The sequence below is a fragment of the Polypterus senegalus genome, chromosome 1 (assembly GCF_016835505.1).
Source record: "Polypterus senegalus isolate Bchr_013 chromosome 1, ASM1683550v1, whole genome shotgun sequence".
Taxonomy (NCBI): Eukaryota; Metazoa; Chordata; class Cladistia; order Polypteriformes; family Polypteridae; genus Polypterus; species Polypterus senegalus.
In genome coordinates this window covers 101,840,214-101,853,948 of record NC_053154.1, presented here as the reverse complement: position 1 = coordinate 101,853,948, position 13,735 = coordinate 101,840,214, and the positions used below count along the sequence as shown (strand labels likewise).

General features: G+C 38.1%; 1 protein-coding gene and 1 long non-coding RNA gene across 3 annotated transcripts in view; one reads left to right on the top strand and one right to left on the bottom strand.

Moving 5' to 3' along the window:
• Positions 1-902: 902 nt before the first annotated feature.
• On the bottom strand, positions 903-11,363 carry LOC120530200. The gene is made up of 3 exons (XR_005633918.1): positions 10,651-11,363; positions 1,916-1,988; positions 903-1,264 (listed from the first exon to the last, which is right to left on the bottom strand). It is a non-coding gene; the product is annotated as an uncharacterized LOC120530200 (long non-coding RNA).
• Positions 8,989-13,735, top strand: part of cd59 (CD59 molecule (CD59 blood group)) — a 27,988-nt gene continuing 23,241 nt past the window's right edge. Inside the window, exon 1 of one of the 2 annotated variants that reach the window (XM_039754447.1) lies at positions 8,989-9,102. In XM_039754447.1, coding sequence (XP_039610381.1) covers positions 9,099-9,102 — 4 coding nt within the window. In that variant the 5' untranslated portion in view covers positions 8,989-9,098. Of the gene's footprint in view, positions 9,103-9,674; positions 9,798-13,735 lie in introns of those variants that run through there. The other variant, XM_039754456.1, reaches the window with a different exon arrangement.

Sequence of the window (13,735 nt, the reverse complement as noted above, 5' to 3'; positions counted from 1 at the left end):
CCACTTCACGTCTGTATAGCTTACGTTGTGAAGAGGGGGCTAAACAAACCCTAAGGAGATGCTGTCGCTCCTCTGAAACCCCTCTTAAACGGTGAAAGAATGGGAAACAAATCGGTTATTTTACCTCCTCTTTGCTCGATCAGCTGCTGACTTGCTGCTGCCGCTGTGTCGTGTGATCTGCATCTCGTGCAGCGCTTCAAATGTTTAAAAGCCTGTACATCAGCTGTCCTTTTGTCTCACTGCCTTGTCTCTTTTCTCCCCCAGACATCCTCAAACACTATTCGACCTCTTTTTGCTGTTCTGCTATTTCACCGAGTAATATTTTCTGTTTGTTTGTGCTAATGCGCTTTACACTCATTTTTTTTTAGACTTTTGAATTTTCCTACTTCCATTATCTCTATGTGTATCGTGCCAAGGTTTTTGAATTCTTTACGACGTTCTACTTTGTCTTTTTCCGGCCCCAGGCGTGGTTACATTTCTTGGCACAAAGTCTAGTCTCGTGGGATGGGCTGATTATTACTTATTTTCAGAATTTGCACATAGATTATTTTTGTTCTTTTTTGCATTCTTTTCTCTTCAACGCTTTTGGGTCTCTTTTCAATGCGCTGCTCTTTCTTCTTCGCTTTGTCTTTGTCGTTTGTCTCATCTAGAATATATGCAATTTTTAAGAGCTCAAAGCACAGGAAGTGTGTCTGCCAAAAGCATTCCAACAACTGAGAGGTTAGATGACCGTGATCCTGTTTGAAAATGGTTGTAAGTAGGGCGTGACTTGCAAAAGTAACCGTCCTACGGGACTTGCTTCCAAAGGCTATAAGTATGATGTGACAGGACGTGAAAGTGTCTCTCTCTCTCTTCAAAAGATCATGTCTTGTCGCAGGAAAAAAAGTCTTATTTCATCCCAAGATTTTTTTTTATAATAGAGAGATATATATTATATTAAATTTGTCGTACACACTTTAAAAGCCAAGGCAAGGGAAGTTTTTAAATATTTTTTCCTAACAATGTTACTTTGTTTCTCACCTAAACAGCGTTGGTTATTAGATCTTCTTGAAGTGAAATCAGATGTCTGACGTGACTTGTCTGGATTTCTGCCTTTTCATCAACAAAAGCTGACATTTCAGTGAAGGCGTGTAGGTTTCTGATGTTCACTGTACATGATGTCATATAAACAATGGTGGCAAAGACACCAACAAACACAGAGGGTCTGTTCTCTTCAACACTGAGCCAGCTGCAGCAGGACATTGGGGCACTCAAATTACAATCACTGGGGAAAAAAGATAAAGGAATAGAAACAAAAATAAATGCTCTCAGAAATATAGAGCCGCACAGCCTGCTCGCTGCCTGATCTGCTACATTAAATTTTACAATGAACATCTCTTACAATTAAAGAGATCTGCGTACCTTTAACAAGATGGATGGACAAAAGAAGGTATCTAAACACATTTGATATTTATAGCATCTGTTCATGGATACCATTACGTCATGTTATGCTTCACTTTCACTGCAAGCTGCCTGCCTGCCAGCCACTAGTCAGCATATTGTACTTTGGGCTAATAACACCAGTATCTTTGACTGAATAGCCTGTGTGGAGAGCTGACATGCAGTGGTACCCATTAAACATGGATTCACACAACAGAATGGCAGGTCTTTACTTTGGGGATTTACTGCATTGTTTCTCTGCTTCCTCTTTCTTTAAAATGTAACTTCCAAACATTGGCTGCTAAAGCTAATTATATGTCTTAATCGTATTTGATAGTTTTGTTTTTCTGAGAGAGATGGTTTGTCTTTTATTCAGATTTGAAGGTTTAATGTTATTTCTTATGGTTTGAATACAAAGCAGAAAAAAAACAGTTTGTGCCCTCTTGGAAACGTTTAACTCTGAAGATGACTGAAGATTTCAGTTTAAGTTGATTACCTGTTGAAGCAGAAACCTGGTCTTCTCTGGATCTCATCCTGGGATTTTGATCAATTCCACAAACATTAATTCTCTACACACAGATAAAAATATAAAAAACAAAAATGATCCAACCACTTAAAGGTTAAGTTCTGTATTTTTCAATCCAGTTATATCTTTCTTCACGATCATGGTATATATTAATTTGCCACATGAAATTGTGTTCTAAAAAGAAACATATTTTATACATTTTAAAAAATATAACTAACCTGTGATTTGTAATGGATAATATTATTGGTACTGAGGTTCTTTTGTAGAAAGAGCTTTAAAATGTACCGAATACAGAAATGTACTTAAAGGACTCTAAATGGCTTCAGAGTGCACACTGACCTCATCCTAGATAAAACAGGAATAACAGTCTCTCTACTCAGCAAGTCGGAACAGACTTCCCCACAAGCCCACTTCAAAGCTTGTTCTTGCCGCACCAACTTGTGGACTGAACCAGTCTCTCCAAAGAGCAGACACCGTGACTTTTATTACAGGCCTGACTACAGCCTAACATCTTTTTTTGTGGTAGCACGTCATTCCTGGACCTTATCGTAATGAAGCACGCCATGCATGTAGCCGGCCACCTACAGTTAATGGCATCAACCGCCCACCCCATTGTTGCCAGGCTATTTTTGAATTATTTCCTTGTGCATTATGGCTTTTGGGGCTGCCTTTGAGTATTTTGCATCAACAGCACCCTATTGTCCCTACTGCTGTGCTAGAAACACAAAGAGGGACCAACCCCCGCTGTTCAGTGTTAAATGTGTGTAACGGGTGGGACCTCGTTAGGTTCCTAACGAGACTAATTAGTCACAATTAAGTGGTGGCATTAGACCAGCAGGTAGTGGGAGAGAGGCAGAGTCTGCTCATTCGGGAAGACACAATTTTAATGGTCGGTAGCTGGTAAGGAGAGCAGTTGACAGACTAATTGTCTTTTTCTTTCTAGTTAGTTGCCTGCTGCTTTTACACTATTACTCTTACGCTTTTTTTAATATTACTGTTTTTAAATACTACTATTTGAATAATTACTGGTGGTTTTAAGCTTCACTTTTCCATATTGTTTTGATCTTATTATTTGAAATTTTTACTAACGGTCATATTCTAGTCCTACATGATGAAGATAATGTCAGATTGTGTTAGGGGAATCGTGTAATGGCGAGATCATTTAGTTCACACGTCCTTTACACATATGCATATTTTGCTGTTACTTATACGTGGAATATCATGTGCTCTTCCATGTTGGATTATGTCATTTATTGAGCTGGATTTTTATGTCATTAGGCGGGTTTTGGACAGTTGTTTGCAGGACCTAGCAACCCTGGCCCACCCAGCTTATCCTCCATTTTGCGGGCCAATGACCACCACTGCAGTACTACACCTCGAAACCTCACGGCCGTCACCAAAGAAAACCTGCAGGAAGCCAGCAGGCTCAGCAGCTCTTTGAATGGTTACCTCCATCCACTCCAAACCTGCCGTCCCCCATTTTACTTTCTTATCTTTTATACGGTAAATCTTTATATATATATAATATTTGGAGTAATTTGTCTGATAAAATTGCAGTTAAAAAAATGAAATGCAAAACCTATAAATGTTGTACATATATACATAGGCTATTCTCTAAATGCTATACACACATAACACTAAAACAAATTAAACTAAATAACTGAGATGCACATGATTATAAGAAAATATAGCTTATATATGTACTTTTTTATCTGAGCTAGTTTAGAATGCATCATTTGAGATAAACCTTTAAAGACATACCCACAACTTTAAATTGGGATTTTATTTTTTCTTCTTTTGCTTTGTACAGCACAATTCAGTTCATTCCACTTTAGTTAAATTCATGGATGTACATTGATACTTCAATTAAACATATTTTGTTAGTTGTCCCTTTAATATGGATGTTCAAATGAGGTAATGCCAGGAATCGCTAGAGATGTTGCGTTTTTGAGCATGTGTTAGCGACTTTACCTTGAAAATGCTGTAGCTGGCAACACTGGAGGTGTGTGTGAGAGACACACACGAGGAGGAATAATAATACATTTTATAATAATACATTTTATTTAAATAGCGCCTTTCCTATGCTCAATGTACTTACAGAATATAAGAAAGATGATAAAAAGATAAAAGGACAACTGATTGCGAAGGTGACGCCAGAAAGGGAGACAGAGATGCATTTCATCTGAACATCCATAAAAACATCTAATGAACAACACCGATCACCAGATCAAAAGCCGCCCCAGGACAACTTCCAATCCTCTGTAAGCTTTTTCTAAAAACTGTACCCAGGCTCTCTATCAGTCTTATTTACTATTATTTCTTTTTCTATTTGGTGTTACTATTCATTAATAAATCCGACTTTTCTTTTACATTTTCTATACTTTGTTCTTGTATCTTGAGTGATTGAAATATTAAATCGAAAATTACGACACCTGTATGAGGAGTAGTCGCATTACTTGCTCATAGGGTTATCAAGGCTATGAGGTCCCACCTTGAAAGAAAGGGAACTCCAGTAAAAGCAGAGCATATTGTTTGGTTGGTAAGTCACGTAACTAAAAGAGCTACACATTCAATTGTGTCGCGATGACAGTTGTATATTTGTCATGTGTCACATACCCTTATGACAAAATATTTTTAAAAAATGTGATATCTGTCTCTGATGAAAGATTACATAACACAAAACACTGCAACTTTCAAATCAGTTAACTAAGTCGTACCCAAACGTTACACTATGCATACATTTCCTATCTTTTTAAAATAAGAAAGTTATTATTTTGCCACAATTAAAATACATAGGCAAGCAACTTAAAAACAAACCGCTTTCTGTTGTTTAAATATTATTTCATGATAATGACCGTTTTATAAGCTGATTTAGATGTCCTAGAGCTGTCCTCTTGGAGCTGAGTGCTGAATTAGACCTGCTTTACAGAGACCATCATGCAGCTATCATGTAGTCCCTGTTCTGTGAAATGTTTAAAACAACCGGCTTTAGAAAATGGATGGACATCAGAATGTGACTGATGTGCCACGGAGATGTGCAGTGAAATGAGATTTTCACTTAATTGTTCTACTATATAGAGCTGATAAAATGCCAAGACCAAAATCGTTTATGTAGGACTTGCGTGTGGTCAAAACTTGTCGTAAGTTTAAACTTATTAGCACGCCATGTTTGTGTTTTATAAATCCCAACTTTTGAGTAAGAAATGGCTTATACACATTTCTCTGTGTAATCAAGTCTTATACATGCGGCTCCAGGACATTAACAAGCTGTATTCATGCAAGTCGGCCTGCACCATATTATTTCTTCGTCCTTCTGTGAATATTATTACTATTGTTATCTTTGTAATGAAGCCTTAGCTTTAGAGTTCAGAAAACTACAAAGCATCATCTTTATTTTCAAGGAAACTACAAAACGTCATCATGAGTACCACTTTTCAACTCAGGGGACTGTAAATTCGTGACATCATTCACGTAGAATACTTCATAACTACTTCTCATGTCCTAATCCGACATACGACAAATTCTTATCTTAGTCAGACTATTAGTGCAGTTCTTAGGAGTAATTTTGAGACTTGGCTTGCCAAATATGAGCACTGCACTCCAGGACATTAACATTTTCTGTGTAGCTTTGACTTTATGCTTGGGGCCATTTTGTTGTTGGAAAATGAATCTTCTCCCAAGGTGGATGTTTCTTGCAGACTGCATCAGGTGTTTTCTCCTGGATTTGATTGTACTTTGTTGCATTAATTTTATCCTTAAAAGCTTCATCACAGTAGGATGCTGCTGCCATCATGCTTCATGATATTGATGGTGTGTTTTTGATGATGTGCAGTGTTTGCTTATGCCGGACATGGTGTTTAGTCTGATGGCTAAAAACCTCAATTTCGGTCTGACCATATAACCTTCTTCCAAACGACTTCTGAGGGTCCCTTTGTGCCTTTGACCAAACTTTAGCTTAGGAGTCCTTTGATTTTTTAACAGTGCCCTTTTCCTTGCCATGGTACCATGAAACTGCCACTGGGCAATAATTGTTGTCTGCACAGTCTCTCCAGCCTAAGCCACTGTAGTTTGTAACTCCTTCAGAGTTCTCTTAGGTCTCTTGGTGGCCTACTTCAGTAGTCTTCCTCTTGATCAATCACTCATCTTTTGAGGCACATTTACAACTGTCCCATACGTTTTACATTTCTTAATGATTTTAATGACCCCAAGGGATATTTAGTGACTTGGAGGTTTTCTTGTGTCCATCCCCTGACTTTTGCTTTCACTCCCCTTTTCCTGGAGTTGTTTGAGGTGTCCTTCTGTCTTCATCGTGTAGGTTAAGCCACCATACTGACTCCTAGATAAGGTGCATTTATACCACAAGCAATGGAAAGCCCTTGACCACAGAGCAGTGCTCTCCATTCAACAAAGGGGCAGGAAATACTTGCTGTATGTGGTAAATTCTTTTGTGCTTTATACAGTGGGGGAAATAAGTATTTGATCCCCCTACTGAATTTGTATGTGTGCTCACTTACAAAGAAATGAACAGTCTCTAATTGTTATGATAGCTTCATTTTAATGGAGAGAGACAGAATATCAACCAAAAATCCAGACAAAAAACACATTACATCAAAGTTATAAATTGATTTGCATGTCATTGAGTGAAATAAGTATTTGATCCCCTACAACCCAGCCAGAATTCTGGCTCCAACAGATTGGCTGGGTGCCCATGTGACACACAGATTACAGTCAATCAATCAATCAATCAATCAATCAATCACAGATACTCCTGATCTCAACTCATTACATGTACAGGCCCAACTCTTTGCACAAAGAAACAAAGTTCTCTAGCTGACTCCTATACTCTGTCTCATCCCCTTTATCCATATATCACATAAGTGAAGAATCATCTAAAGATTCCTGCAAGTGACATGACTTGGTGTTATATTTATAGTCTGAGGTGTACAGAGTGAAGAGAAATTGAGCCAGGCCTGTTCCTTGTGGTGCTCCAGTGTTGTTCACATCCATATCAGAGACACTGTCCTTGAATCACCCAGACTGCAGTCTACGTGACAGATAGTCCATTACCCAGGATAGCAAAGGCTCATCCACCTGCATATCTCTGAGTTTACCCCATTGACAGAGATGACTAGATGGTACTGAAGGCGCTGGAGAAATCAAAAAACACAATTCTCATAGTGCTGCCAGATAATTGTATCCTCCACTCCAATCTTTGTCTGATAAGCAAACTGCAGTGAGTCTGGTTGGTCTACCACAAGAGGACTCCTATAGTCCAGGGCCAGCCCCTCAAAAGTCTTCATGATATGGGATATCAGTGCCACTGGTCCGTAGGCATTAGGTGAAGAGGTGCCTGCTGTCTTTGAAAGTGGAACAGTGCAGATGTTTTTCCACAGCAGCGGCATTTTCTGGAACCTTAGGGACAAATTAAGGAGGTGACAGAGGATGCCACAATGTTGGGCAGCATGGGCCTTAAGAACTCAATGAATGACTCCATCTGGCCCCACAGCTACGTCAATGTGTGGCTTCCTCAACTGCCTCCTTACTTGGTCTTCAGTTATGGAGAGCCATACTCCTGCTCAGAGGTGGACTCATCACTGGCCATTCTACTTAAAGTGGTAGGAACTGTTGATGTAGTACGAATAGTATTAGGAGAATGGTAATTGAAAGAACCTGGCATTGGGATGGAAAATCTGTTAAAATTTGGTTCAGGGCATTAGCTTTGTCCACATCCCTTTCTAACACCGGAGTTCTGGATGGCTTGAGTTCACTAATTACACCCAGTCCATTCCAGACTTCTTTCGTGTCATTTTGAGTGAGTTTGTTTTCTATTTTGGCTTTGTAAGCTTCCTTTCCTTTACTTGATGTTTTCTTTAGCACTTGCTGCATGTCTGTCAGAGTCTCTTTGTATTTAGTAATGCAGGGTTTGTTGTTTGCAAAGCAACATATTGAGGTGTCTTTGAGGTGAGATATGGACAGAAAAGATAATACAGTCTGTGGTGCATTGGCTGAGCCTCTCAGTGTCAGCCCCAATGTGACTCGCAAGTCATTTCCGTGTTTATCATTTTGAAGCAGTCACTCTGAGCCATTTTATCGCCCAGGTTCACACCCTCCATATTCTGGTGGAAACAGGATGCTGACTAATAAGAGGCTTGTAGCTGGGAGTAAGAAGAATCTTTAATCTTTAACTTGATATCTCCTTGAAAGAAACATAGAAACAAACTAATAGAAGTTTGTCATTATTCCTTCCAAAGTCACACTGTTGAGGTCACCCCATATTATAACTGCAGGGTAAGAATGAGTCATTGTTAATGTGTTGATGACTGAATAGGTCACTTCACTTGATGGGGGAGGAACCAATTGCAGACGAAGGAATATAAACATTATCAAGGATGACGTCATTTATCTCCCTGGACAAATTCCGAAAGCCAGAATTTCAAAATTTAAATTACAAACACATACTGGGTCTCTCTTTGCTCGAATAAAATAAAATCCATCCCACATTAAAAAAGTGTCAGGTATAACCCAGCTCTCCGTAAAACACAAAATGCTACTGTTCCCCAAGACCCTCATATATATATATATATATATATATATATATATATATATATATATATATATATATATATATATATATATATATATATATATATATATAGGAGCCGGTCATAAAATTAGAATATCATGACAAAGTTGATTTATTTCAGTAATTCCATTCAAAAAGTGAAACTTGTATATTAGATTCATTCATTACACACAGACTGATGTATTTCAAATGTTAATTTCTTTTTATTTTGATTGATGATTTAGAAGGCACCTACGCACAGTGTGTCTTAAAAAGAAACCAGCAAGTCGCGCGTACTTTGGACCTGCAGAAAGGCGCGTTCCTGCGTGTTCTATGCTGAGGGCAAAGCTCGAGTTGGCGGAAACTTTTTTTATATAGAAAATAGCATTTGGATCTTACAGTGACCCGTACGAGGAGGGCGTGCTCCGGTGTTTATTTTTAGGCACGGGCTGATTGTCAAATCTGCAGGGTGACCAAATTTGACGGAGTACTTGTTTTTGTCTTCTGACTTCACTGCTCTATCGCAACACGTGCCGAGTTCGGAAAATGAAATGACTTTCTCTTCTGTTGTGGAGTGCGGTTGCGTAGTGTATGGGTCAGTATTATGAAGTTGGTGTGTACATGTTGTGTTCTCTTAGAATTTGTTTGGTCTCTTTGCATAAATCACGACTCCAAATTGCAACAGTGGTTTGCAATTGACTGAGCCGCTGTGCAGGGTTGGTTTCTGCATTGCGCCTAATGTTGTTTGGCAAACAGATGCGCAGTTTTTGTTGAAATTGAACATTCCGAAGGCATCCTATGAGACGACGTTTAAAAATTCTGAGAACGTCGAACACTACTTTATAGTCACAAACCTTTTTTAATAAATAAATATATATATCTCAATATTTATGTGAGAGAACGACACCGTTATTTCATACTCCACCCACACCTTTTGCTACTATGTGTCCACCAAGATGTTTGAATGAACTGTGTTGTATTTGATGTCGTAAATTAATAACGAGTAAAACAAAGTTAACAGACCTAACGGCTTGTACATCTTTGGTCTGTGCGAATCCTTCCACATGCAAGCCAAAGCCAAGACTGCAAAATTTTCCGTAATGATGACCGTGATTTTCATTGGCTAAATCGCACGCCCTCCCGCATTCGGGGCTTTCCGATTGGCTCGCCTTCTGGGGATCGTCAACACAGCACTCGTCTGTTTAGGTTAGTGGTCGCTTTTGTCAGAAATAGAAACGCTAGTGAAACGACGATTTTGGAGGAGAATCCTCGAGTTTCAGCGAACAGACTGTAAGTTAAGCTTTATTCTGCTGTGAAGGTGCACGTCTGACGTCGGTTGGCACAACGCATTACTTCTCATTCTTCCATTTTATTCGAAGCACTCGGGGACGAATTGTTCGCCACGACAGTTTTGCCTGTTAGCGGATTATGTCTTTTAAATCGGGGACGTATTTTAGTTTTCTTAATGCACAACTTTCAACGATGGTACATTCAACTGCCTATTTTCGATTCCTTTAAGCTACACAAGTTATTTTTAAATGATTAAAGCGGACTTTTACACTGTCTGAGGTGCGAGGTTTCAGAAACTATTCGCCTTTTTAAGGCCAGTCTAACACAAAACATCCCCAGGGTCTATCTGGTAATGCCTGTACTTTTTTCCTGGATCCTCGTTGAGGTGACGCCGTGGTGTTGAAGCCCGTTCAGTGTGGAGCTTCACGTTGGGTGAGTGACAGTGAAAATGTGAACTGAAAGTGGGGCGTTGTTCCCTAATAAGAAAATTGAATTGGTGAGATTATTTTCCCCAAATTGTCAGTCCCAGGCAGAAAGGATTTGACATCAGTAGTGTAACGTTGTGGAGAAGAAAATATGGATTTAAAGTGGGACACGGCACAGGCTATTCCCTTCAATGTTATCATATAACTTCATTTTATTATATGTTTAACAAACGAATTTATTCGAGTCTTTTAAAGAAAACGGTGCCTAAACGCACTTTGGGAATTTTTTCGACGCGCTCGTTTTGGACTTGTCACCTTCCCATTTCGTTTTGTTGACGTTATGTTTTATTCTTGCTTGCAAGTCTCCTCAGGACAGTTGACAAAAATGCGGTATAAAAATAAATAGACATAGCATGCAACATACTTACATTTATGTATAATATTTATTCATATAAGTGACTGCCGAACAACCTTATAGCCTTCATGTCGAATCTGTCAATGACAATCAACTGGTGCGGGCGCCAGTGTTCTGGTACCGTTTTCCAGAAGGGAGATGACAAGGGTCTTGAATTAAACTGTTCGCCTTCCGGAAAGCAGCTTTTGGGTGTTCCCTGAAGTGAAGGCAGCCTAGTGCTTTCACTAAGCTCTGCAGTGCGTGAGATGGCCAGTGATGGTGAACTCCGCTTAAAGTTGATGAGAACTGATGGGAGAAGTGGGAGCTCAAGGAGGCGCACTGGCGAGACTTCCTGACAAGGGACGAATCTGTGGGCATTTCCTGGAAAGAGAGGCTGATGTTCATTTGTCTTTTGATCTGCACGAAAAGCACTTAAATGAATGCTTTTTCTTGTAAATTAAACAATGAAGTAAAAGTATATTGCATCATTCCAAATACACTATTGTGACTGTAAAAATGCAATTCTGCTTTACCAGGTTTGATTTGATATTGAAAGTAGAAAGCGGCTCATGAATTGATTACGGGTAGCAGTCTTTTTCTTTTTTTTTTTTTAACTACATATCCCAGTATGAGCTACCATTTCGAAGACTGTTCATGTCAGTTTTTCCACTGAGATGTTCCAAGTCTTTCCTATAACACATGAAAACAATTTAAGATTAATTACTAAAATACCATACTGCTGCTCAGTGTGCCCACCCAATGGATTTTTTTCCATTTCATTTCTATTTTATGTAGCACTAGCAAAATACCCGTGCTTCGCAGCGGAGAGGTAGTGTGTTAAAGAAGTATTGAAAAAGAAAAGGAAACATTTTAATAATAACGTAACATACATACATATCTACATATATACACACATATATCTATCTATCTATCTATCTATCTATCTATCTATCTATATATATATATATATATATATATATATATGTCTGTCTGTCTGTCTGTCTGTCTGTCTGTCTGTCTGTCTGTCTGTCTGTCTGTCTATATCTATCTATCTATCTATATATGTCTCTCTCTCTCTCTCTCTCTCTCTCTCTCTCTCTCTCTCTCTCTCTCTCTCTCTCTCTCTATATATATATATATATATATATATATATATATATATATATATATATATATATATATATATATATATATATATATATATATATATATATATATATCTCCTTTGGGGTGTGAGCAGCTGTTGCTGGGGGTGCCAGAATCCATTGAGGAAGAAAAATTAAAAACATTATTTGTACAAAATCTTAATTTATCTATCCATTCCTAAATAATTAAATGGGCAGGCTATTTCGTATAATTGCAATACGCTGCTTGTTAAAACGGATGACCCCTGCTCTTACGTGCACTTAGTGCTGCGTGGCTATTATGAACTATCATATCTGTTCAAGTTCTATTTAAATTTTAAATAGAAGGAATTTTTATTTAGTCGACAGAAATATGTTTAGTTGGAATGTAAGTTAAATTTAGTCATCATTGCATAAATTTTTCTTCACCATAGAAATTTAAAGACTAAATTCAACTTCCATTCCTAACAAAGATATTTCTGGCGACTAAATAGAACCTACTTATATCCAAATTCGAGCTATTGAGCTGTCGCCTGCCTGCCTGAATAAGTCACCCTCGCTTCGCTCTTACTTTTTTACTGTTCATTCAATCATGGCTAGTCGCGGAAAAATTATAACATGGAAGGAGGATAACACTGAGTATGGCTTTACCAAAACAATTATTGATGGAGAATAAAGTATCCATTATTCATAAAGCTTCAATTGGTGATCTGTTTTTCTGCATTAACCTCATATTTTTTTCATACTTCTTCTCACTTCTCAAACCAAGGAGTTGCGGGGGTAAAATGAATCGGGAAGTGCTGATATATATATATATATATATATATATATATATATATATATATATATATATATATATATCAATCAATCAATCAACATTTATTTATATAGCACATATTCATACAAAAAAATGTAGCTCAAAGTGCTTTACAAAATGAATAGAAAAATAGAAGACACAAAAAATAAACATAAGTCAACATTAATTAACATTGAATAAGTAAGGTCCGATGGCCAGGGTGGACAGAAAAAACAAAAAAAAAAAACTCCAAAGGCTGGGGAAAAAAAATAAAATCTGTAGGGGTTCCAGACCACGAGGCCGCCCAGTCCCCTCTGGGCAATCTACCTAACATAAGTCAAACAGTCCTCTTTGTATTTAGCGTTTTCATGGAAGGACTTGATGATGATGGTCACATAGACTTCTGGCTTTCAGTCCATCAATGTTGGAGCATCATGATGCTTTGAGTAGGTGGTGGTGGCGCAGGCCACCACCACAAAGAAAACCGGAAAAAGAAACAGAAGAGAGAGTAGGGGTCAGTACGGATTTTAGAGCCACCATGAATAGTTATTTTGAGGAGATTGAACATATAGAGTATCAGGATTAAGTTAAATTACGATTAAAATGAAGTTATAAAAAGGCCATGTTAAAGTAATATGTTTTCAGCAGTGTTTTAAACTGCTCTACTGTATTAGCCTGGCAAATTCCTATTGGCAGGCTATTCCAGATTTTAGGTGCATAGCAGTAGAAGGCCGCCTCACCACTTCTTTTAAGTTTAGCTTTTGGAATTATAAGGAGACACTCATTTGAGGATCTAAGGTTAAGATTTGGAATATAACGTGTCAGGCATTCCGATATATAAGATGGAGCGAGATTATTTAAGGCTTTATAAACCATAAGCAGTATTTTAAAGTCAATCCTGAATGACACAGGCAACCAGTGTAGTGACATCAAAACTGGAGAAATGTGTTCGGATTTTCTTTTCCTAGTTAGGATTCTAGCAGCTGCATTCTGCACTCGTTGCAAATGATTTATGTCTTTTTTGGGTAGTCCTGAGAGGAGTGTGTTACAGTAATCTAGTCGACTGAAAACAAAGGCGTGAATTAATTTCTCAGCATCTTTCAATGATATAAGAGGTCTAACTTTAGCTATGTTTCTTAAGTGAAAAAATGCTGTCCTAGTGGTCTGATGAATATGCGATTTAAAATTCAGATTACAGT